Consider the following 27,040-nt stretch of genomic DNA (forward strand, 5'->3'; position numbering starts at 1 on the left):
ACACACTCGTTTGACTAAAATGTTTTTCTTTTATTTCAACTTTGTGGAGCTGTCGGCATACATCCACATCGCATAACCAAACCAGGACAGTCTTTTCTTTTGTACACTCATTTGACTAAAATGTTTTTCTTTTATTTCAACACACTTGCAAGAAAAGTTGCAGACTATATTCACAAAAAGAAACATATAACTTAAGTTAAGCATGAATTATATACAAGTCTATACAGTAATAAATAACTATATTGCCTATATCCAGTTTGTTTTCCTCCTACTTGTAAAGTCAAACATGCCTATGTGTTCAGTTAAATGGGGTTTTAACTTTCTCCTTATGGCATCAGGTAAAATTTGAAGTCCCTGCCAAAATGACATTTAGTACATGCCTGCATACACAGACACATACACAGTCCTCCCAATAAAAAAAGGTTCTGTTGGTATTCTTAAACTTACTTCAATAATAGTAACTAGCAGTACCTGTGGAAGTTCGATGGAAAATGCAAATTTGTTTTATATGGTTGGATGTTTATTATATAGAACCATAAAAATTAGTGTTTCTTTTGAAATTATATATTCTGCATTATTTTCCTTTTTAAAAGACCTCACAGTTCTTCTGGATGAGCCTGTAATTGAGGGAGCATGACATCCCCATTCTCACAGCATTTCAGGGGTTCATTTTTAAATCTAAGAGCTTCACAATAATTACAGAGAATATTCATGTCACCAATGTTGTAAATTTCAGCCATATGTTTACAGTTTTTTTGCTGTTCTTTCTCATTTTCAGTTTCTAATCTGTCTTGAACACATTCTCTTATCTGTTGTAGGTACTCACTATAATCTCTTTGGTTCATGTTTTGCCTTCTATGCTGCTGCTTCCATGCTTGTTCTAGTGATTCAACCCTCGACTTTTATTTATATCATTATTTATACCATCTCATTCTGTCTCTTGTTAGCTTAAGTCATCTGTTGTCCACATTTTATAATCAAATATCAATTTTCAAGTGAGCAACTGATAAATAATTGCATTTATGCACATGCGTTAAGTGATAGGTGTTATAGATAATTTAGTTAATAAAAACCCTGTCACTTTTCACTATCCACTCACCACCTCCACTATCATCATCATCATCATTACCATATCCATCACTCTTGTTTTCAGTAACAAAGCTCAGTCTAAGTTGTTTGCCAACCAAGATTATTTTTATTTCATTTCAGTTCAGTTCAACTGTTTGTTTCTATCAACTTTTCTTGCTGTTGATGTATTGCTCTCCTCTTACAATACAAAGCTCAAATAACAAATTTAAAAAAGAACAAGAAAAAAATTCATAGCTATTTTGCTAAGTTATTTCACTTTGATTTATCTTTCTATCTCTGATAAGTTTATCTTCATAACTGAGATAAACCCTCTTTCTTCTGTCCAAAGCCTTTTTTCTTCTGTCCAGTAATCAATGTATTTAGCCATGGGTATATAGATAAATAGAATGACAAATAGAAGATATGAAAAATTGAATATCAAAATGTTATTTTCTTGTCAGTCACCACAATATATTATGTTTAAAATTTCCCTCTGCTAAACACTTTATATTTCTCTTCTCTCTCCCCCTCTTAGTTTTCTTTATCTCTTACTTCAAAAAACTTGTTAACCATGTCATTCCCTTCTTCATGTTGTTATTTCTTTCTCTTTCCCTCTCACTTCCACTAACCGTGTGACAATGTAATGCATTGGCCGACAATAGTGCCACTTCTTTATCTTTCTTTGCATCTTACTCTCAATATAACTGCTCCCCCTCACTATCTGCCTTTCTTTAACCTCATCACCACAACTTCACCCCTCTGTAAAACATTGTATTTCTTAACTTTCTTTTTCTATGTCTCTCCCCTCATCTAACTTTTTAACTACATAACAACTATTACTGTTAACACTTCTCTCTCCCTCTTTGCCTCTCACTTCAACTAACTACATGACAGCATAACACATTCAGCCTTAGCTTATTAATATATACGCTGCTGCTGCTGCTGATGATGATCCTCCTCCTCCTCCTTCTTTCTACTATAGGCGTAATAATGCTAATAATAATTCTTAAACTTATGTTAATAATGATAACCTTAAAATCAACATGTTTATCTATCTATGCATACATATATACCTACCTACATAGCCACACACTCCCTCTCTCATATCATGTGTGGAAACTGAAACAGTTTCATTGTCGAAGAATATTAGTTTCATGTTTGTTTCTTACTATGTACTATGACATAAAAAAAACATTTGTCATGCTTCTGTGAACAGGTCATTGACATAATTTATTGATACAGTGCAGATATGTCAATAACTGTCTGACCTACAGAAGCTCTTAAATGGCTAAAATGATTCCTCCATGATGTAATTGTTTTACACGCGCGCGCGCGCACACACACACACACACACACTTGTAGCTGTGTATATTTTAGAAACTGAAAAAGCTGTGTTGCCAGTGCTAATGTTTAAGCCATCATCATCGTTTAATATCAGTTTTCCATGCTGGCATAGGTTGGATGGCTTGACAGGAGCTGGCCAGACTCCAATTATCTGTTGTGGCATGGTTTTTATAGCGAGATGATCTTCCTCATGCCAATCACATTACTGAGTCTGCTGGTAAAGTTTTAGATTTAGTCTTCATGCCAGGAAGTTTTGCAAGTGTCATCTGTCACAACTTCAGGTTGACCAAACTCTATGTGTGAAATCATATACTTGAACAATGAAATAGGTACAGAGATAATGAGAGTTTCTAGAGACTGGATATGAAGAATGTTTGGAGTGTCTGTCTTGGTCATAGAGGGGAATAGGTGAGGATGATGTTGCAGAGAGTTCTGAATGGCCAAAAACAAAGGCTTGGCTTCAGCACCAGCAGTCATGATGTAGAAATTGCACCAGAGCCAAGATGACTTTTTTTAGAATGGCAGATCTCAAAGTAGATAATGCTACTGTTAATAGCATGTAAAAATTGAGTTGAAAAAATCCCATTAGATAGAAAAAGTCAATGGTTGAATGCCTGTCATATTTACAGTAGATGTATGTTCATATCCCATAGGCACCCCTTGATGTTGGCTTTGTAAGTAGTTTTCCGTGGAGAACGTTTCCTCATGTGCCGCCCACTTTATATCTAATTTTACAATGTATGCACTCGGCAAAACTTCACCAAACCATTTCTGTTCCACCAGTCTCATCATTGCATATACCAAGTGCAGAAACATCAGGTGTCACTTTAAATCAATGAGGCCACCAGCCTTGGTGGTATCCCTTCTATTACTGTCAAACTGTATGATCTTCAGTTAATCTCTGACTATGCCAAAGTTTTCAGTCATTCTTATGGAACATCATTCCCAATTTTTGGAAATATACTACTGTGTGTTTTCCCTAGAAGGGTATTCCCTCTGGCCCTACCAACTTACTGATTTCACTTTCATTGCCTCAAGCTTAAAAGAAGTAGATATCCTCTCCCTCTCTTTATCGATCACCACTATGACTACTACTGTAAAGCATTATCTTTTGGCGTTGCTTTCTTATGCCATCTACTTGTGGTCCTATAATCTTGAAGAATTTGACAAAAGCACTTGACATCAATAAAGTATTTGACTGTTTAGCATGAAAATCTCCTCGATGAGCTGCTCACTTATGGGCTTTATCTGTTTCTTATCTTGGTAGATAGCACTACTGCAGTGTGCTCCCCCCCTCTCTGACTTCACTATTAACTCTGTTGTTCCCACACTCATCCTCTTGTACATTAACAACCTGTTTACTGTCACACTGCTCACTCCTATTGGGATTATATCACTCCTCACTCTCCTTTAGGCATAATCTCCATCACATACAACCTAGACACCACACAGCTTCTATGGACAGATATCTCTTAAATATTTTTCAGCAACTCAAAGACATATACAGAGCTTACTAAAACTGTTTCACATCATCAGAGCCAATAGAAAAGCCTAAAATGGAAAATCTTATGTTTCAATTTTTTTTTATAAGATAATTTTTGAATTTCTACAATTTTTTCTCATGATTATGTTAAGTTCCTTATTTGCAGATAAGCAAATCCTAGCTGCCTCTAGGAAAGATATCTGCCTCATTTGCTTTGCTAATAATACCTATCCCTGTGTACTGGAAAGGCTTCCTGTTTATATAAGAAATTCATTATTAGTTGTCATTAAATCTGTCAGATATAATTTTGACCCAATGCAGTTCCCTTGAGGAAGAGATATTTTAGATTACATTTAATAAACTTGTGGTCATATTATCAAATATTAGTTACTCACTTTAATTGTGATGTCAGTACAAACGTAGAGTTGAATTTAATCAATAACATTGAATGAAAGCTTCTGGAGAGCATGAATATTCTGGTGTACTTTCTGCTAACCTTTTCAGTTACATCTTGAAGTAGGTAGCAGGCAGTTATACTGTCATTAAGCAGCAATGTATAGATTTGACTATGAAGTACTTATGTGCAAATATGATTCTTGATGTATCTATTCAGATGTTCCCTAGTACATGTTTTTTTTCTTTCTTTTTCATTAATCGCTTACTCTACTGATAATTAAGCAGTTATGAACCACAGTAGATTACTGGTGTATCTATATAGTCTCTAAAGAATTTTCTGCATTGATTTTTCAATATTTAAAGTTGCAGTAGCACTGATATTAAAACGATTATTACTAAAGAATATAGAAATAGTTAAAATGTGTTTATGTTGCTCATAGATTTCCTTGACAAATATTGACAAATATTAAATTACTCATAACAATATATTTTATATTCTATAAAATACAAATCAAGTTCCATAAAATTAATTAATTAACCTTTTTTTAAAACACCACAGTTCAAAAGGTGTAACTGAAGTTGGTAATTAAACTGACTTCATTTCACAAAAACTGAAATGCTCCATGCTTCAAAGGTAAACTGCACCACAGTTTTATTTTCTTAACATATCTTTATCTAGAAAATGCATGAATATCACATTTCATTTGCTCTCCATTAAAAGCGTAAGGTTCTCAAATCTAGTCAAAAGAAATTAATTTAAAATCCTGTGCATTACTAGTGTTAGAATTGGCAGAGATCCAACCAGTTATAATTATGTAATGACTTTCCATGGCAGCAACTGTCTTTCATTTTCAACCTGTCTAATTAAATATCAAAAAAAAAAAAAAAGACATTTTCACTACATGTATTTCTCCAACAACCACATTTTCATTCATGTTTTTATTTTTTTTCATTTTGTCATGGATAAGCCTATAAATATGGATTCTCATGGGGATTATCTCATTCCGTAATCAAGATTAATATCACAGATGCTGATCTTCCTTCTTAGGAATAGAATTTGCTTCAACCCTTTAAATAGCTGCTTGTGCTTTTTTTATGTACAATACTTCATATCAAAGTAAAAACTTACAAGGACAGCAATTACTGTATACATAACATTTTGGTCTATATCTACAAAAATAATAAAATAATTTTTTTTAAAAGTGCTGTTGTTTATTTGTGGGAAAACTTTCAAGTAACAACTATGTATTCTATCACCTTCATGATGAACCCTGCTTTTCTGAGCTTGGTAACACTTAACCCTATGAAATCTCTTCATATTGAAGTCTTTTCCTCTACTCACCATCCTGCTAGTGTGTTCTCAGACCCTGTCAGAAGAATGCCCTATTCTTCTCTGGAAGTGTATATATTCCTAAAACTCCCTTCCTATTCATATTTTCGCTCCATCAACTAACTTGTAACAATTCAGGTTGAATGCTGACTGCATTAATCTAACCCAGTTATTATTTGTCATTACCTCCTTACTAACAGATACTCTGTGTGTGTGTGTGTGTGTGTGTTTGTGTCTTTTTCCATTATACTGATTTCTGTCATAGCCACAAGGCCATAAATCTGAGATGCTAGTAGTTGATTAACTCTTTTTGATACCAACCTACATGAAACCACTCCTACTAGTTCTATGATATAAACTTCATGTTTTCAAGTGATCTAAATTAAAACCTTCCATCAAACTTTAACGTTAATTCATAATTTAAGCATCCGCTTAATATTGATGAAATAATCTTATTAAATTCTTTTTAATTATTTTTTTAATTAATTAAAGCAAAGTCAGTGTATTTCAATAAAAATAGTGTAACGAAAGGGTTAAAACAACCCAGTACTTGTGTTCTTGAGACTTAGTCTTATTTTATTGATTTCCAGAGGGATGACTGGATAAGTTGAGATCACTGGGGTTTGGATCTTTGAATGTACACTGATTATTTCAGATTAAGGCAGAAGTAAAAGATCTGTAGTGGGGTAGGGATTTTCTGTTTGTTTTTCATTAAATTTAACAATCTATGCAACACTCCAATCTAGTGAAGGATCTCCCCCCCTCTCCCTTGACTGATAAAGATTTCCATGGAATTCATCTCGTAGATGTCAGCCATGCTTTGTGTTCAGTTATCTGACTTTTTAATGTTTAATTTCTTGCCTATTTATTCTAATTCTATTTAATTGTTTAGCTTGGTTTACTAAGTGAAGGTGTTAGAAAATGTTATCTATTTTATCAATTTAATCCATTTCAATAATAAAAAGAAAGAGGTGAAATTTATAATTTTATAGATAAAGGAGAGAAGCACAATTTTTGATAAGATATTCAAATTATTACAATGATGTCTGGTCTGAAGAGATTTCATCTTGATGAGTGTCATGATAAATTGAAGATGCTGGTATATTCTCAATTTTTGTTTGCTTTGTTATTTTGGCTCTTGTCGTTTCAAAGCAAAGAATTGTATGTGGTGGCTAGTAGAATTAGTGAAGCAATAGTCAGAACATTTTGTGGTATTTAGTTATATCTCTTCCTGATTGAAGTTCAAACTCTCCCTAAGTTGACTTCGCTTCTGAATTAATAAGTTATTGGTCAAGTACTGGGATTGATAAGAAGACTGTATTCGTTAAGGCCCAGTGTGGCTATAGTTAAATGAGTGAGACTAATGAAAGAAAGTCACTTGATGTGATACATTTGAATATATGATAAGTATAAAGGTATTCTCTAAAAATAGCTCTCTGCAGTAAGAGCTTGTAGGATTCCTGAGACACTCGTGAAAGGAAAATAAATGTGTTGGGCCTCACAACATGCTTGAGAAGACCCTTCAAGCCAAGTGAAATTGCAGTTGTGACCGCTGCCAGTGTCCTGTAACTTGCACTTGTGCTGGTAGTACATAAAAAGCATCCTTTGAATGTTGGGCAATATTCTGTGCTAGAGAAGACCCATCAAGCCAGTGGGCGATGCCAGTATCATGTACTTGGCACCCATGGCGGCAACACGTAACAAGCACCCATCAAACTTTGGGCCTCACAGAGGCAGTGACAAGTGACCGGGACTTCTGGCAATACACTGCACTTGAGAAGACTTGTGAAGCCAAGTGAGATCGCAGTCGTGGTTGATGCTGGTGTTTTGTAACTGGCACCCACGTCAGTGGCTTGTAAAAAGCACCCACTACATTTTTGGAGTGGTTGGTTATAGGAAGGGCATCCAGCTGTAAAATCTTTTTGGAACCTGGTACAGCTTACCAGTTTTCAGTCAAACCATTCGACCCATGCCAGCATGGAAAATGGATATTAAATGATGATGATGTTGAGTAAAACTACTCAGAGCTAAAGGAAAGAAATTTATATGTTACATAACATAGTGGCAGGGATTTTTCAGTATGAGCCACACTTTATAGTGGGACTGAAGTCCTAAAAATGCTGCAGAACATTTGCTCTAGAGCCAAACTCATATCATCCAAAGCAGGAGCAAAACACAAGCACGTATATTCATGGATACGCATACAAGCATTCTCATAGATATGGATACATACACCCCCCCACCACACACACAATCCTCTTCTCTCTCTCATTTTATCTTACAATTTAGAGAATCTAACAAGGAATCTTTTTTAGACATCCTTAGGAAAATCAAAATTGTTTCATTAACCCTTTAGCATTTAAATCAGCTGTATCTGGCCTAAATATCCCTCCTGTTTTATGTTCAAACTGGCTTGATCTAACCTCTTACACTTACCCTACAATGTCGTTCTAAAAATAGACAATTACATCACCAAAATCTCATAGCTATGAGACAATACATAATTAATTCAGAACAATATGAATAAATAAGCATTATATTTGGCAGAATAATTTGAATTCTACAGGGTCAAACATTTTTTGAATGCTATGATTTTGTACAGTAGATGCTTTTAGAAGAAAAAAAGTAACATTTTGATACTCCTCAAACTTTTATACTACTCTAGCAGGACCTGTGAATATTTCACAGAATTAATGGTAAACTTATTGGGTTATTTCTGAAAACTCTATCCAAAAAGCTTAGTTTAAAAAATTAATAAATACACATTTCACTTGCGACCACATCTCCAGGGACTGAAACAAGTAAAAGAATTAAGAAAAAAAAAAGAGAAAACATCCACTAAACTGATGTTTGAGTAGACAGATTACCAGACAGCCAACCAACCAAAGAATCAGTGGTTCATAGTATGGCACAGTATTTTAACTCTATTTAGCTTTTAAGTATATATAACAAAATGATGACAGTTCATTGTTGTAAGTAACAACAACTCAGTGGCATTATTGGCTTGAGGTGCTGAGTTCATTTCCTCCAGTTGGAAAGGTCATCTGTGATAGACCTAAGCTCAATTTGTATTTGTATCTCTGTTGCTTAACAACACATAGATAAGCGCCAGCTATATGAATCTTTGGGACTCAGAAAAAAATGAGTTAGCTGACTAACGATTGAAACATAACATGATTAGTCAAACATGCTATGCAATACCCTTCATTTATCATTCAGATGGCTTGTTCTTTACTGCTCTTTTCAAAGTATATCTTCATTTTTCTACTCTGATAATTTATATATATAAAGGTTTATAACTGTAAATGTTAATATGTGTCAATTATTCGGTAGCCATGATAAAACATCATCGCCATCATCGTTTAACGTCCACTTTCCATGCTAGCATGGGTTTGTCACATATTATGTTTACAGATAATTTCCTCTATTTACATAATATCGAGGTGTCTTTCATTCTTTTGTTGTCTTACCATTTTTATCAATAAAGGTTTATAACAGTATTTTTCCATAAAACAGAACTTTATAATTCTGTTATAACAAGATCCCAGTATTACCATTTATATCAAATCTGTAGTTAATCTATATTGATATGTCTCTGATATATTTTATCCATTCAACCATTACTTTGTTTTATTAATTTTCCATGTACGTAACCCTTTAGCATTCAAATTACTCTGTCAAATGTAATGCTTATTTATTTACATTGTTTTGGATTAATCATGCATTATCTTGTAGTTTTGAGATTTTGATGATGTGGTTGTATATTTTTAGAATAACATTGTCGGGTATGTGCAAGAGGCCAGATCTGGTCAGTTAGAACTTAAAACAGGTAGAATATTTGGGTTGTGTATGTCTGGTTTAAATGCTAAAGGGTTAAACTATCTTCCTTGTTCATGCTGTGAATATTTTAAACTGTCCTTAATACTAAATATCCAAGCATCTTGGCTATTTTTTGTTCAGCTTTTCTTATTCATTGGTACTGAATCTCCTTAAATCACTGCAACTTGATATCCTGTTCAAATTAATAGCGCATGCACATGCACACACACACACACAAGTGTTTTTCTGTGTGTATACATCTACATTAATAATACACATGCATTTCTTTTTAGTACTAGATGAAATAACCAGGCTGAAAGAATAGCCTATCTGTCTACAATTCATCTTATTCATTCACTTCCAGCTGTTGCATAAACAGATCTCCGTACAGTAAGCTCTACTACCTAACACACGTTGATCAGATATTTATGTCAATTTCAATAACAGGACTGAACATGCTTTAATAGCTAATAGAAAGTATGTGGCTCTATAATTTACAACATAGCCCTGCTCACTGCAAACGGCTTATTTCTATTTCAACTCTTCAGTACAACTGGTTATGTAACTTAACTACAGCTTCTTGTTTGTCATATTTCCCTATCTTTGATTGATAGGGTTAGTGTATGAATCAAGTGACTAGTGTCTGATGAATTTATAACCTTTTGTTTGTGTTTCCAATCTGATTTAACAATTGCTTGCCAATTTTGGTGACTATCTGAATAACTTATGCTAAGAAGTGATGTTTTATAAGCTGAGAAAAAACAGGTTTTTAAATGGAAAAAGGGTATCTTAATGCAACAAGAAATAAAAGTGGAGATTTATCATTTAAAAATTTCCCATCATAAATTCTTGAATGAAACTTATAAAGAGGCTAGCAAATGAGCATGTGATTTGTGAGGACTTTAGGTCTTGTCAAGAACATGATACCTCTCTAAGGCATCCAGTCATAGAAACCAGTCTCAGTGTACAATAGTCCAACTGTGATGATCTATCATTCAACTCATGCCAGCATGGAAAGTAGATGTAAAATGTTAATGATGATGACAATTAGTTTCTGTTGCTGTAGCTCTACATCTGATTTACAATAGGTGCAGTATTTGTGAAATTAAGGCGATTGATTATTAAAAATATAGTATGAAACTCAAACCAACCACTGGTGACTATTATCTATTATATTGTTTCCTGAGGCGAAGCACATTACTTTTGCTTGCTTCTGTCTGTTTGGTTTTAATAATTGGTTTTACTTCTACTGAATGGCTGAGTGGTTAGAAGATGAAAAGTCAGCTGTGAAAACATTCTCTCAATGTCATACAGGTGTCAAAATTGTAAAATCTATCTCATTCATTCTGAGATGATTAACAGTTGTTATGATAGGAAAATATGTTTATGTCAACCTTTTTTGACAAAAAAAAAATAAAAAATCACTATTTGTATTTTCTAATTGTCATCCCTGACTGCAAAAAATCACTATTTGTATTTTCTAATTGTCATCCCTGACTGCCTTGGCCACAACCATTATCATCACTGCTGCCTCTGTCTCTGTCACAACTACAGCACATACTATCACTATCACCCCATTATGTTTGTTCAGTATGTTGGTTCAGTGTTCAGTCCCTCTTTCTCTCACATACCCACTTTTTCTCTCACATACTCTTTCTGTCTCTTATTACTCCCATTGCTACCATCAACACTACTACTTTTAATAAAAACATCATCAACTCTCCCTAAATTTCTTTGTCTCTCTTTTTTCTTCTTCTCTCTCTCTACCTCTCTCTTTGCCACTGTCCTCACCATTTCTATGCCTACTGTTACTCTCACCCCACTATGAGCAATAGTAGAAGTGTCAGTGAATATTGAAAGAGGAGGGGTTGAAGTGACACACTGACACACAGAAATTAGTTTTCACGTTTATTATATTAGACAGGCTAACTTACTAATTGGACAATATATGGTCTTGCTCCTTTTTTTGTTAAGCAATTGCTACACTCTCCCTGCCCCTTTCTTCTTTACAGTATTTGCTTTGAAGTCATATATTTATTGCATTTGTTAAATCTTATTGGTTAAACTATATACACCTATCTTTGATTTTGAGTGGATCATGACAGATGTGTAAACATTAACAACAACTTTTCTTTTTTCTTTAACAAATATTTCACGTCTTTGATGGTACCTATGCCATAGTATGTTTGGCATTGTTCTATCTCTGTAAGTGATCATAGGTGTAACAAATAGATCAGATCAGAGTATATGCATATGTATATAATGCACACATACATGTACTTGCACACACACACACACACACACACACATCTCTTTCTAAATATCATTGTAGATTATATTTTCACACACATGCCTTATACAAGGTGTGGCGCATTTACCAATCAAGAATGCATATTACATCTTACTAGGCAACACTAGTATGAATTGCAGAAAAGTGAACATACCTTGCACCTGTTTTTTAACTCACCATCTAAAATGGTCAGCCTCTCAACAATCAGAAACAGTTACAATGCTATATATAAATGACTATGATAGCAAACTAAACATGCTAAAAAATACTGTAGGGTTTGGAATACAAATCTCAATGGTTCCATAACAAGGTACAAGGCAAAATGAACTAATGCAATAACTGTCAGATAAGTAGTTTAAGTTCAATAAACTCTGATCTGATCTATTTGTTACACCTATGATCACTTACAGAGATAGAACAATGCCAAACATACTATGGGATAAATACCATCAAAGACGTGAAATATTTGTTAAAGAAAAAAGAAAAGCTGTTGTTAATGTTTACACATCTGTCATGATCCACTCAAAATCAAAGATAGGTGTATATAGTTTAACCAATAAGATTTAACAAATGCAATAAATATATGACTTCAAAGCAAATACTGTAAAGAAGAAAGGAGCAAGGAGAGTGTAGCAATTGCTTAACAAAAAAAGGAGCAAGACCATATATTGTCCAATTAGTAAGCTAGCCTGTCTAATATAATAAACGTGAAAACTAATTTCTGTGTGTCAGTGTGTCACTTCAACCCCTCCTCTTTCACTATTCACTGACACTTCTACTATTGTTTATAGTGAGGTGAGAGTAATAGTAGGTATAGAGACGGTGAGGATAGGGGCAAAGAGAGAGAGAGAGAGAGAGAGAGAGAGAGAGAGAGAGAAAGAGAGAAGGAGAAAAAGAGAGACAAAGAATTGTAAACTATGAATTTAAAGTTATATTGCAGCCTCCATTCTTCAATTTCTCTCTCTCTGTCTCTCTCCCTCTCAGATGGCAAACTGTGGATGATAATGATGTGATAGTGATACAGATACATCATTTTCATTTATTTATTTCACATAGACAAAGAAATTTAGGGAGAGTTGATGATGTTTTTATTAAAAGTAGTAGTGTTGATGGTAGCAATGGGAGTAATAAGTGAGAGAAAGAGGGACTGAACACTGAACCAACATACTGAATGATGATAATGGAGTGATAGTGATACAGATACATCATTTTCATTTATTTATTTCACATAGACAGTAGGGCACTATTTAAGCTTGGACTCTACTGCTATATCTGTAGTCTAACATGTGAAACAACCTGATTTGTATTAGGATTTAGCATTGGGGTTAGGGTTTAGAGTTAAGGTTAGACTGTACACTTAAATGTAAATGGCCAGGTAGATCACAAGCTAAAGCAGCACTGACATTGGTCATATCTCAACTAATTTCTAATTAGCTATAAATGACTGAGTGAGTAAATCCTTTGATTTGACAAATTAAAATTAACTCCTTGAGGTTCATGCATGTCTTGTTATCACTCCTACCTTCACCTCCAGACTCAGTATGCATAATATGCAATTATATGAATGCACATTTATATGAATTCACGCGTGTGTGTGTTTAGTATATGTGCATGTATACATACATAAATATGTGAATGTGCATATGTGCTTAGGCACTCTCTGTATAAATATGAGTGCTTATATGTGGATATGGTTGCATATGTATGTGTATCCAAATATAAAAGAGATGCAGAGCTAAATCAACAGGCATATAGTGATGTATACACATACAATTATAAAATTGTTTGTACATATAAGAATTTGTCTATATGTAGGTATCAGTGTGTATATTTTCATGTACACGGATAAACTGACAGACACAGTACAAGCATGCAGATACATGTCCATAAGAGTGGTCAAGCAGAGAGATTTATAGATATGGGTAGTTTGTTAAGTAGATTTATACACGAATATATATGATTATAAATTTGATAGTATTTACGTATCTGTGTATATATCTTTGTCTGCTCATGTAAATGTATGTATGTATGTATGTATGTATGTATGTATGTATGTGTGTGTGTGTGTGTTTGTATGTGTGTGTATGTATGTCAACACCTACCTACCTATGTGTATACACTTGGAAAAATATGCATATTTGCAAATATTCCTGTGTATTGTAAGCATACATACACTTCAGACATTCATTACATGATTAGTAGCTCTCAGGATACTCAGTATGGCAATAATAAATAAATAATTGCAGTCTACTTCTGAATCGAGTGATTTTTCTTCTTGGTTGCAAATTCAGTGGTACACACAGACACATGCACACACACGTGAGCACACATACATACATGAGCACACACATGTGAGCACACACACATGTGAGCACACACACATGTGAGCACATACACATGTGAGCACACACACATGTGTATGGAATGATTCAAAAGTCCATTTAATATCAGTATGAACTGGCTAACCATCAAGGTCGTTTGAACTTCTTAATGTATATCCTATCTTCTCTCTCCCCTTATGTCTCCCTATCTCTGAAAAGCGTTGAGTGCTCCGTGTGGATGACACCTACTGTTAGAGGATGACCTGTGATGACTGGTTTCATAAGGTTGAACTTCTCAAAAGAGATGACAAAGTCTGCATGTAACAAGTGGCATTCAAGCATGGCAAAATAAATGTTAAAATGGTAGTGCGGGATATAGATTTGGATTTAGATTTGTCTGCTTGGAACCCCATCATTAATCTTCTCCCTACCTTATGGCTATACCTTTCCTACAGTCCTGTTGCTTGTATGATGAGGGATGTTATTGAATCTCTCCGTATCCAATCCTCTCATTGTCACTCTTTATCTCCATTATTGCTTTTATAATGAGAAATGGTACCTGGGCCTGTTGATATTCTGTTATTACTACCATAAGCTATCACTGCCTTTCTCGGATTACTCTCTTTTTTATCACTTACTGATATTCCCCCCTCTCTCTCTCCAACCTCATTCTTTCTGTCATCCATCTTTATTGCTATCCCTTACACTCTCTCTTCTTTTCATCATTCATTGTTGACATACACCATTCTCTCCCCCCCATTACTTCCTTGTCTATTACTCCCCCCCATCACTTCCTTGTCTATTACCCCCCCCCCATCACATCCCTCATGGTGTTTCTCTCTTCATTCTCTTTACTAGCAACCAACATATCTGTTGCTACTTATCACTGTGTCTCTTCCATTACTATTCCTTTATTCCTCTCTCACTTCCTAGTCTTTTCCCTCCATCTTAATCCCTCTTCTCTCACTTTTTTGCCTTGGATTTCTCTCTTTTATCAGAGAAAGTGAGAGAGAGAGAGAGAGAGAGAGAGAGAGAGAGAGAGAGAGAGAGGAGAGAGAGAGAAATGATAGATCCCATTGACCTTGCCAAAGACAAAAATGACCTCTTTAGTGATGGAACCATTAGGTGTACCCAGAATGTTCTGTTTAGTGGCTGGTGTTAGGAAGAGCAAAATGGAATGTATAGGCAAGTTGTAGTACCTGACCTGTTTAAGAAGTTACTTCAAGCAAGAATTGATTATGAGCAACATGGAAAGTGGACATAAAATGCCAAATGTGTGTGTGCTTGCACACATGTATTTTTATTACTGTTTTAAGTTACTGGACTGTGGCCATGCTGAAACATTGTTTTGAAGTATTTAGTAAATTGCACCTACCCCTACTTTTTAAAAAAATTATTATTTCAGTCTATTATTTTATCATTCTATATTTCTTGAATCTCCATGTTTCACTTATTGGCACATACTTATTTATGGAAAGCGGACGTTAAACGATGATGATGATGATGATTGTTCTGAAATGACATTGGTTCTAAGGCATTGAAATTTATCATCTTGATAAATATAGTACCAGGAAGCAATAATATGGTAGATGTGAATGACCTAAACCCTTGATTGCAGAACTCTTGCATGACTGCTACTGTCCAGTGACAAAGACCAATAAAAGAATGAAAATGAAAAAAAAGATATATGTTTGTGCATGCATGCATGTGTGTGATTGTGTGTAAATAAATATAATTATCTTACCTTTTGCAAGGGTGTATAGGTCTACATTATCTGATATGTTCTTTCCTTCTTAAAGATGTGATGGGCACTTGGCTGATATTTCTAGCAGTTTGTGCTGCCATATAGAATTTCCTAGAATTTATTTCATGGGTTCTCCTACAGCTGATTACATGTGTACAACTGCTATATACAAACTCTCTCTTCACTGTCTTATTTTCTCTTTAACTCTGTCTTGCTTTGTCTGTTTCTCTGTGTGTATGTTCATTTTGTCATATAGATGTCTCTTTCTGCCTACCTGCCTCTGTTTTTCTCTCAATCTACCTTACGACCCCCCCCCCTCGCATAAAGATAGAAGAAAAGGAAAGAGGTTGTGAAAGGAAGAAGTAAGGAGGCTATCTATGATTCTTGTAAACTGTAAAAAAAAAAAAAAAAAAGCAACTTCTATCATAATCATGGTTATTATACCAACCCTTTTTAAATTTTGGTATGGGTTGCCATCAACTTTTGTTTTCAAATAAAATATTTTTATTTCACTGTGTTTATGTTTCTCTTAATCATAGTTTTATGTTGTATGAAAATCAGTCTTTGCTTGGAAAAAACAAACACACACACACACACTCTCACTCTCTCCCTCTCCCTCTCTCTTGTACATTCACACATGAGCTTCCATTCAGTTTCTGTTGACCTAATTTCATTCACAAGGCATTGGCTTAGGTATTGGAGGAGACATGCCATGAGGTAAGATGTAAAATCATCTGGTTGCAAAGTAATCTTCCTCACTACATAGCCTTTTCTCTGACTACTAACAAAGTAATATTTTGATAGTATAGTTTTTTGATAATATAATTTACTCCAAGTCACTCCTGATCAGCAGGCCAATGATCATAGCTTTTCTTCTTAAGGACAGGATTACATATAGTATTGTTCTTTTTCTTTTCTTCAAAGTAATAGAGTGGTGTTGTATGAGGAGTATTTAGCTGCTATATATTCTTTTTCTTACATCTCTTTTGTATTATATTAAGAGGAACTGTAACTCAACATTTTATATTGTCTAACAGATAACATCATCATCATTGTTTTAACAGCCACTTTTCTATGCTTGCTTCAGTCGGAGAGAATTTGTTGAGGCAGCTTTTCTATGTTGAGATGCCTTTCCTGTCGCCCACCACCTATTTCTCCATGGTTTGCCATATATATATATGGGGAATTAATTATAAAATTACAAACAAGTAAACTAAGATTGTCAACAAGGGCTTCCAGTCCTAGAAACCATGCTAAATCAGATTGGAACCTGGTGCAGCCCTCCAGCTTACTAGTTTCAGCCAAACTGTCTAATCCATGCCAGCATGGAAAGCAGACACTAATGTCTAATAATGTTATCCTTTACTCACAAATCCTTTCCCTATTTATAGTAAAAACATTCATAATAAGTAAATTACTAGAAACATTCTAGAGTTTTGAAAATTTTGTTTGGAAAATGTATTTAATATAAGCCATATACAGTGATACAGTAAGTAGAGTGAGAGCCAACAATGATGTCAGCAACAAATTTTATGTGAGGGTAGGAGGAGTCCATTGAAGTCTAGTCCTCCTCTCCTATTTATTATAGTTTTACAAGCAATCAAGCAGAGTTTGACCCTTTAGCATTTAAATCATCCATAACCAGCCCAAATATACTACCTATTTTAATCTCTTTTCAGTTCCACCCAATCTACTCTTTAATGTGAATAGCTGTGTAACTCTTCTACAGCAAGAAACCTGCTCTTTTCTGGTTCTTCCTCTCTCATTTTAACCCCTCATCTCATAGCACAAGGATGCCTCTTTCTCTACAGTAGCCCCTTTCAGTTGAACTGATCTTAGTCTTGCAGGCTGTTTGTGTCACAAGGGGAAAAAAGAAGCATGTGTTAAGTGGTTGGCATTAGTAAGGGCATCCAGTCATAGAAACCATGCTAAAGTAGACATTGGAGCATGATGTTGTCTTCAAACCCATCAGATCCTGTCAACCATCCAACTCATGCCAGCGTGGAACATGGGCATTAAATGATCGTGATTTATTGTAATATGGATGGATGGAATATATATTTTAAAATTCATTTATCATTTATTAAAGGTTTACTTTGGTTTTCTTATATCCTGTGTGTGTGTTAGAATTATTTGTTTTAAAATAACATAATCTCCATCAAAGACTTTTTCTTTTGAGGAAGCTCACAAAACTAAATTGCATGAATGTACATTATTCTCTACTTGCAATAATTATCTCTTGTACTTTACTCAAGCTTGTCTATACTAGCTGAGTCTTTATAGAACTAGATAATATTTGGCATTTAGCCACAAATTTGTAATATTTTGTAAAAATCATAATTGATTGAATTGACCCAGTATGTTGAAGTAGACATCTTTGATGTGAACACAATCAGGGCCTAGTAAGAGGGTGCTCAATCAATACATTGGCCAGGAGCCAAGAAAGGACCCTTGATTCCCTTTTAAAAAGAAAAAAAGAAAAAAAAGCACATTGTAATTCCTTGAGTTTTTAGACCCTCATCCTGCTTCATGGGACCCTGAAAGCATTCTCGTTTCACTTTGAAATTTCTCTTGGAGGTCAAGTATATCATACAAATATAAACATTATAATGACAATAAGAGTTGGGTTCCCACAATGCACTACAGAGAACATGGAAACAGGAACAAAGCACAAAAGTATGACATGATATTGATTGCAGTAGCAGTTCAATTTTTAAAAAGTTTTACTCTCATTATTCTAGTCAACTGATAAGTTGGAGCAAAAGAATGGTTAATGTTTAAAAACTGGTTAATGTTTTCAAAATATAAGAGATATAATGACTTTATAATCCATTGAATAGAATCTCTAAAATCCATTTTAATGGCTTGTATTTTTTCTTTCTTTGCAGTTCTTCAACATGTCCTGCAATTCTTCCAGTCTTGGAGAAATATCAGGAGAAAAACCATCAACTGCAACATTACAGGCTATCTCAGTACCACATTCTACAGCTGATGGATCTATTGGCACTGAGGGTATATCTTGGAGTCTTGATGCCATCTTACCAGCAGTACATGGCACTGAGGTTTGTAAAATATGTTTATTGTGTGTATGTGTATGTAATTATATATATATATATATATATATATATATATATATATATATAATGTATCTTGGATGACACAACAATGCACTATAATAATAATAATAATAATAGATTATTATAGCTGTTATAATTTAATCATCCATAGCCTGATATATTTCGGAATACAAACATTCCTTCTTCAGATATCCCTAGGAATTGATCAAGTCACTGCTATAATCGATTTTCCAATGGATTTTTTTCCTGGAAGCATCTCTGCAGTGGTCTCACAAAGCTCCATCCGGAATTCCTCATGAGAAGTGCATGAGGGCAGCCATGTCTCAAGCTTGTGTGTGCTGGGACATCCGTAGCGTTGCTTCTGAGTTATGTATTATACATGCAGTTTTCTTTTTGTTTTTCTTTCATTTTTTTTAATAAATAATAACAGAGCATATTATCAAAAATGAACTTACATGCATCCAGATGTAGCTAAATAATATATTGACTGCCAACCTCCAGCCTGTTGTTAATTTGGGATCCAAGTCTGTCTATGAGGATAGCTTCCTTAAGTCTTAGATTACTCAAATTTGTTTCATTGGCCTCAGTTGTGACTGTTATGCTTTTGTCAGTGTTTTGGCATCTTTCTTGATGTTTTCTGAAGGAGGAGGCTCTCGTGTTCAGGTGTTCTTTGATGCGAATGTGTAATGGTCTTGTTGTGCTACCCACATAAAACTTGTTGCATTTGTTACATTGTATTCTATACACAACATTTAGCCGTTGGCATAAATCTGTGTCGTGGATGGGACAGTTTGCTAGTGTGCATTGATTGTTGCCCCTTGCTTGTTTCTTTGCGAGATGTCTTCTCAGAGAGGGGCTGGAGTGGGCTAGTTATATGTCTAGTCTTTCTTTTCTTATGGCTGTAGTTATCTTCTTGCTAAAATGGGGTATTTTAAGGAAGCATTTGTTCCTGGGTTTTCTGTGTGTTCGGCGTGTTTGTTGTCTTGGGTACTTAAGCGGATTTACAATGGAAATAGGATACCCTTTAGTTTCCAATATCTCTAGGAAGTAGTGATAGTGATTCAGTGTTGCTGGGATGTTCGATAGTGAACTGTATGTTCATGTTCATGTTATTGAATTTCATGAATATTCTGTCAGCCTCTTCATGGGAAGATGTGAGTATGAGGATGTCACTGCATACCAGGTGAAGAATGTGCATGAGTGCTCGACGTTCCAGATGGTTCATACAGGTGATGGCTAGTAGGCCTGGGAGGCTGGATCCCATGGGGAGGCCTGTTGTCTGTTTGCATATGTGATCATGAAAAGAGAAGTAGTGTTGTCCATGATGATGGGCAATAGTTGATGTATATCAGTTGTGGCAAGTCTGAAGCAGTGGATGTTGGATGCTACTATGCAGTCAGTCAATAGGTTGACTGCCGAGTTTGCTGGTGCCATTGTGTACATTGAGACAATATCAAGACTAAAGGCATATCTGTTTTGCCTGAGTTGCTCTGGGAGCAGTTGGTGCAGTCTTTTGATGACTTCATCGGAGTTCTTGATGTGTCCAGGAAAGGTGGAGAGTATGGGTTTCAGGATGAGAGAAAGTAGCCAGGATATTTTATATAGAGGCCCTTCCATACTGGAGATGATGGGTCTTATCTGGATCATATTGCTATCCTTGTTTTTTTAATGAGGTGATAGAATCTGGGTAATCTACTGTTCTTTGTGATGAAGTTGTTCTTGTATTTGCTATGTAGTTGTCTCCGTCTACAAATGTCAGTCCATGCGGTGTTAATTCAGTCCTCAATCCTGGTCACGGTTGTATCTGTCACTTCAGAATATAGCCTGTCATTGCTTAAATGTTCTAGTGCCAGTCTATCATATATTTCACAAGAATTCACACAGATTTCTTTCCCTTTATCTGATGGTAAGTAGATATGGTTTTTGTTTTTTAGTTTTGTCAATGTTTTATGTTGCACCTTGGTTAAGTTTGGTATTATTTTCGATTCCTTCTTTAAGATGTTTGGGATAAACTGTTTCAGTCTGGATAGTTTGTGTTTGAGTTCTCGGTTGGTTGGGGGTGGGTGGGTGGAATGGGTGGTCAAGTTGGTACATGGGAAATTTGCTGAGTGTGTTGTTGTTCTTCTTTATCACTGATAGCCATTTGAGTTGGTAGGCTGTTTGACAAAAGTTGGTTTCCAGGTCAAATAAGATTTTCTCATTCAGCTGCTGGCTCAAGATAAATTTAGGGCCTAGACTGAGAAGTTCTAGTTCTTCATAGGACAGTGACCCACTCAAATCTGTGACTAGGGAGTTTTGTTGTTGATGGTGAGCTGGTGTTACACATTCGCATCAAAGAACATCTAAACACAAGAGCCTCCTCCTTCAGAAAACATCAAGAAAGATGCTGGAACACCGACAAAAGCATAGCAATCACAATTGAGGCCAATGAAAGAAATTTGAGTCATCTGAGAATTAACCCTTTCGTTACTGTGTTTATTTTGAGATGCTCTGTGTTTCTTTCAATTATTTTAAATATAACAAAGAATTTAGTAAAATAACTTAGTTATCATTCAACTAGTGTTAGGAACATAAATTGTGACTAAAGTTTGGTGGTATATTTTGATGCAAAACTTATGAAAACAAGACATTTGTACTACAGAGCCAGAGCCGGTTTTGGCCGGGTTGGTAACGAAAGGGTTAAGGAATCTATCCTCATAGACAGACTAGGGCCCCAAATTAACAACAGGCTGGAGGTTGGCAGTCAGTATATTATTTAGCTATATTTGGATGCATGTAAGTTCATTTTTGATAATATGCTCTGTATTATTTATAAAAAAAAATGAAAGAAAAATAAAAAATAAAAAAGGAAACTGCATGTTTAATACATAATTTAAAAGCTACAGATGTGCCAGCACACACAAGGTTGAGACATGACCGCCCTCACACACTTCTCTTGAGGAGTTCCGGAAGGAGCTTCGTGAGACCACTGCAGAGACACTTCCGGAAAAAAAAAACCCGTTGGAAAACTGATTATACCAGTGACTCGATCAATTCCTAGTGATATCTGAAGAAGGAATTTTTATATTCCGAAATATTATATCAGACTATGGATGATTAAATTATAACAGTTATTATAGTCCATTGTTGTTATAGTGCATTGTTGTATACACAATGCTTCATGCGAACTACAATACACTCCTATTTATATATATATAATCTTCTGTCCATTTTCTCTCTTCTACTTTTTTTGTGTACCTTGAAGATATACCTTGATACCTCATCACTGCTATTTTTAGCTCTCTTTCCAGCCACTCCCACCTACTACATAATGATGGGTATTCATGTATCCACTATTTCCTTGAAATTTTAAACCTTTTAAGTTAGGGTTGTGCATTATATATGAGAACTAAATGTGACCCACTTTTTCCCTGGGTCAATATGACTGGAATCAAATTATATCCATTATTCAAACCAACTGACGTGTAACAAAGAGTTTAAATCACTATATTAAGGTTGGATCTCTCTATGGTAGTGGATACTCTTTTCTCTTTTACTTGTTTCAGTCATTTGACTGCGGCCATGCTGGAGCACCGCCTTTAATCGAGCAACTCGACCCCGGGACTTATTATTTTGTAAGCCCAGTACTTATCCTATCGGTCTCTTTTGCCAAACCGCTAAGTAACGGGGACATAAACACACCAACATTGGTTGTCAAGCAATGCTAGGGGGACAAACACAGACACACAACCACACACATACATATATATATATATTTACATATATACGACAGGCTTCCTTCAGTTTCCGTCTACCAAATCCACTCACAAGGCTTTGGTCGGCCCGGGGCTATAGCAGAAGACACTTGCCCAAGGTGCCACGCAATGGGACTGAACCCGGAACCATGTGGTTGGTAAACAAGCTACTTACCACACAGCCAATGTTTATTATATTGTAATGCATCTGTATGTAATAAAGATTTAAATTTTCATGCTTCTAGTGCACACAATGTTTACAATAGTCACCATACTTCCCAGATTGGAAATTGCTTTGATGAATGTCTAATTAACTACAGCAAAATTTTGCTCATATTTATTCATATAAAGTAATCAGAAAATAAAAATGACATTGGTAGTAATAAAACACTGTTTATATTTTTATCTAGAAAGAAATTTGTGCTATAAATAAATACTATCTAATACTTAAGATTAGATTAGTGCTTCATCATAGTTTAGCAACCATTATATCAGCCTATGCTCCTCAGTCGGGGCTACCCGATGGACAGAAAGACCGATTCTATGACACTCTACTGTAGACTACCTTGTTGACGAACGACAGAGACCTTATCTTTGTGGCTGGTGACTTCAATGGTCACGTTGGACGACATGCTGGGGGCTTCCATGGCGTACATGGAGGCTATGGCTATGGCTCCCGAAACGAGGAGGGAACCAGGCTGCTGGAGTTCTGCGATGCAAATAATCTTATGATTTGCAACACTAACTTCAGGAAACCTACCAGCCACCTAGTCACTTACCGATCGGGCCAACATACCAGCCAAATTGACTACATCCTTGCAAGGCAAAGGGAGAGATGGCTGCTTATAAATGCCAAAACCTTCCCAGGTGAAGAATGTACCCCACAACATAGACTGGTAGTTAGTGACTTTAGGATCAGGACTAGGAGGACAACCAGAAGACGACCAATATGGAGAAGAAGGATCTGGAAGCTTAAAGATCCTGCAAATGGACAGAGATTTAGGGACATATTACTTGAAGCCTCTGACGAAGTAGAAGGGGATAGAGCATCACAGGGGGTAGAAGACAGCTGGACGTTTCTAAGGGACAACCTGCTGAGAGCCACTGACCAGATCTGTGGCTGGTGCAAAGTCCCCTCTCGACCTAGAATAACGTGGTGGTGGAACAATATTGTAGACAGGGCTATTAGAGAAAAGAGACAGGCTTGGAAGGTCTGGAAAAATGGGGGTAGCAGGGAATTGTATCAGACTGCCAAAAGAGAAGCTAAGAGACAGGTTTATTTAGCCAGAGGGGAAGCAGATAAGAAAAAATTTGCCAATGTTCTGCGCCGTGAGGACCAAAGACTGGAGGTGTTTCGCGTTGCAAGACAGTGTGTGAGAGAGAATCGTGATGTGGTAGGAGAGAAGTGTGTTCGCATGGAAGATGGTTCACTTGCGCTAAATGAGGATGCAAAGAGAGAGGCTTGGAGATGCCACTATGAAAGTTTGCTGAATAAAGAAAATGAATGGGATAAAGAGAGTCTGCCGAATGTTGACCCAACAGAGGGACCAGCTATCCGAGTTGATAGTTCCGTGGTAGCTAAGGCAATTAGAAGCATGAAGACAGGAAAAGCCCCAGGCCCATCAGGAATCACTGCAGAGATGCTCAAAATGTCTGGTAGTGTCGGCTATAGCCTAGTCACCCATATAGTTAATCAGGTGATACACAGAGGAGTCATACCCAATGACTGGTGTAGCAGCATAATAGTCAACTGCTACAAAGGTAAAGGTGACGCCCTAGATACAAATAATTACAGAGGTATCAAGCTGTTGGATCAGGTGATGAAGGTTACGGAGAGGGTCATAGCCCAACTAATTAGAGAGAGAGTTAGTTTAGATGAGATGCAGTTTGGGTTTGTGCCAGGGAAAAGTACTACTGATGCTATATTCCTGGTAAGGCAGCTGCAGGAGAAATACCTAGCCAAAGAGAAGCCCCTGTACCTGGCTTTTGTTGACATGGAGAAAGCCTTCGACAGGGTCCCCCGATCCCTTATCTGGTGGGCAATGAGGAAACTAGGGATAGATGAATGGTTAGTGAGAGCTGTGCGGGCCATGTATAGGGACGCTGCTAGTAGGGTGAGGGTTGGAAACGAGTACAGTGAAGAATTCCGGGTAGAGGTAGGGGTCCACCAAGGCTCAGTACTCAGCCCCCTCCTATTTATCATAGTCCTCCAGGCAATAACGGAGGAATTCAAGACAGGATGCCCTTGGGAGCTCCTCTATGCTGATGACCTTGCTCTAATTGCTGAGTCGCTATCAGAACTGGAGGAGAAGTTTCAGGTGTGGAAACAAGGATTAGAATCGAAGGGCCTCAGAGTCAATCTAGCTAAAACCAAAGTCGTAATCAGTAGGAAGGTAGACAAATCACACACGCCTTCAGGTAGATGGCCCTGCTCGATCTGTAGAAAAGGTGTAGGTAGAAACTCTATAAGATGCACCAAGTGTAAGCTATGGACACATAAGAGGTGCAGCAATGTCAAAGGAAGGCTAACTAGGAAGATGGTTTTTGTATGTGGCAGATGCTCAGGAACAATAAACACTGAAAATGCTCTGAGACCAACTTCCGTCACTTTCCAGGGAGAAAAACTAGAAGTAGTTGATAGTTTCCGTTACCTAGGTGACCAAGTCAGCAGCGGGGGCGGGTGTGCTGAAAGTGTAACTGCTAGAGTAAGAATAGCTTGGGCAAAGTTCAGAGAGCTCTTACCCCTGCTGGTGACAAAAGGCCTCTCGCACAGAGTGAAAGGCAGACTGTATGATGCGTGTGTACGAACAGCCATGCTACATGGCAGTGAAACATGGGCCGTGACTGCTGAGGATATGCGTAAGCTCGCAAGAAATGAAGCCAGTATGCTCCGATGGATGTGTAATGTCAGTGTTCATAATCGACAGAGTGTAAGTACCTTGAGAGAAAAGCTGGACCTAAGAAGCATCAGTTGTGGTGTGCAAGAGAGACGATTGCGCTGGTATGGTCATGTGGCGAGAATGGATGAAGATAGTTGTGTGAAAAAGTGCCACACCCTAGCGGTTGAGGGAACCTGTGGAAGAGGCAGACCCAGGAAAACCTGGGACGAGGTGGTGAAGCACGACCTTCGAACTTTAGGTCTCACTGAGGAAACGACTAGAGACCGAGTCCTATGGAAGTGTGCTGTGCGCGAGAAGACCCGGCAGGACAAGTGAGTCCATAACCCATGGCCTTCTAATTGGGATGGAGCCAGCCTACGTATGCATACCTTCCCTTCTTGGGACACAAAACTCTACTTCTGAAGACTTGTTGAGGCAAGTGAGGATCAGAATCGAAATCGATCAATGGAAATTGCAGATGTGTTACCAGTGCCGGTGGCATGTCGATACTCTACTTGTGAAGACCCGTTGAGGCAAGTGAGGATCAGAAATGGAAATCGATCAATGGAAATTGCAGATGTGTTACCAGTGCCGGTGGCATGTCGAAACTCTACTTGTGAAGACCCGTTGAGGCAAGTGAGGATCAGAATGGAAATCGATCAATGGAAATTGCAGATGTGTTACCAGTGCCGGTGGCATGTAAGAGAACCTTCCGTTTCGCGACCGTTGCCAGCACCGCCCCGTTTCGTGTCCGTTGGCAGCCTCGCCTGGCCCTTGTGCCGGTGGCACATAAAAAGCACCATCCGTTCGTGGCCGTTTGCCAGCTCTGTCTGGCACCTGTGCGGGTGGCACGTAAAAAGCACCCACTACACTCACGGAGTGGTTGGCGTTAGGAAGGGCATCCAGCCGTAGAAACACTGCCAGATTTGACTGGGCCTGATGAAGCCTTCTGGCTTCACAGACCCCAGTAGAACCGTCCAACCCATGCTAGCATGGAAAACGGACGCTAAACGATGATGATGATGATGATGATTAACTATGTCAGCATAATTTATGTCACATAAAATTTACATGCACAACATTGGATGGAGTGGCTTAAAATGTTTTTACATTTTCTGAAATTTTTTTGAATGTTACATTTCAATTTAAGATTATGATTTAAAAAAAAAATTGAGAAAACAAGTTTTTTCTTTAATTAAATTAAATAAAAAAAATTGGGTGAAGTTCTAGAATAAGTATGCCTTCCACTCCTTGTAGCTTTTTCATTTGTAATTTTTTTTCCAAAAAATTTCTTTGAATTTCTATTTTGAAACATTGGATGTTACAATTCTAGAAGCTGGAATCCACAAATTTGATTTTTTTATAATCTAACAAACATTTCACATTTTCCAGTGTCTATGAAAGTAGTAATGCACAGGATATCTTTTTTTAAAACTTTTGTTTTTAAAGGGACATATTTCTTAAGGAAGGGCGAGATTAAAAATTGAATTTGTACAATATACAAACACACATTCAATATTTTTAGGATCCACAATCATTGTGTTGACAGTTATTT

General features: G+C 36.6%; 1 protein-coding gene across 3 annotated transcripts in view; it reads left to right on the top strand.

Moving 5' to 3' along the window:
* LOC115209531 (platelet binding protein GspB) overlaps positions 1-27,040 on the top strand; it is a 198,199-nt gene that overhangs the window by 98,441 nt on the left and 72,718 nt on the right. For all 3 annotated transcript variants that reach the window (XM_029777962.2, XM_036501084.1, XM_036501086.1), the window contains exon 2: positions 18,684-18,857. In XM_029777962.2, the coding sequence (XP_029633822.1) occupies positions 18,693-18,857 (165 nt within the window). In that variant the 5' untranslated portion in view covers positions 18,684-18,692. The remainder of the gene's footprint in view (positions 1-18,683; positions 18,858-27,040) is intronic.

The sequence above is a fragment of the Octopus sinensis genome, linkage group LG3 (genome assembly GCF_006345805.1).
Source record: "Octopus sinensis linkage group LG3, ASM634580v1, whole genome shotgun sequence".
Lineage (NCBI taxonomy): Eukaryota > Metazoa > Mollusca > Cephalopoda > Octopoda > Octopodidae > Octopus > Octopus sinensis.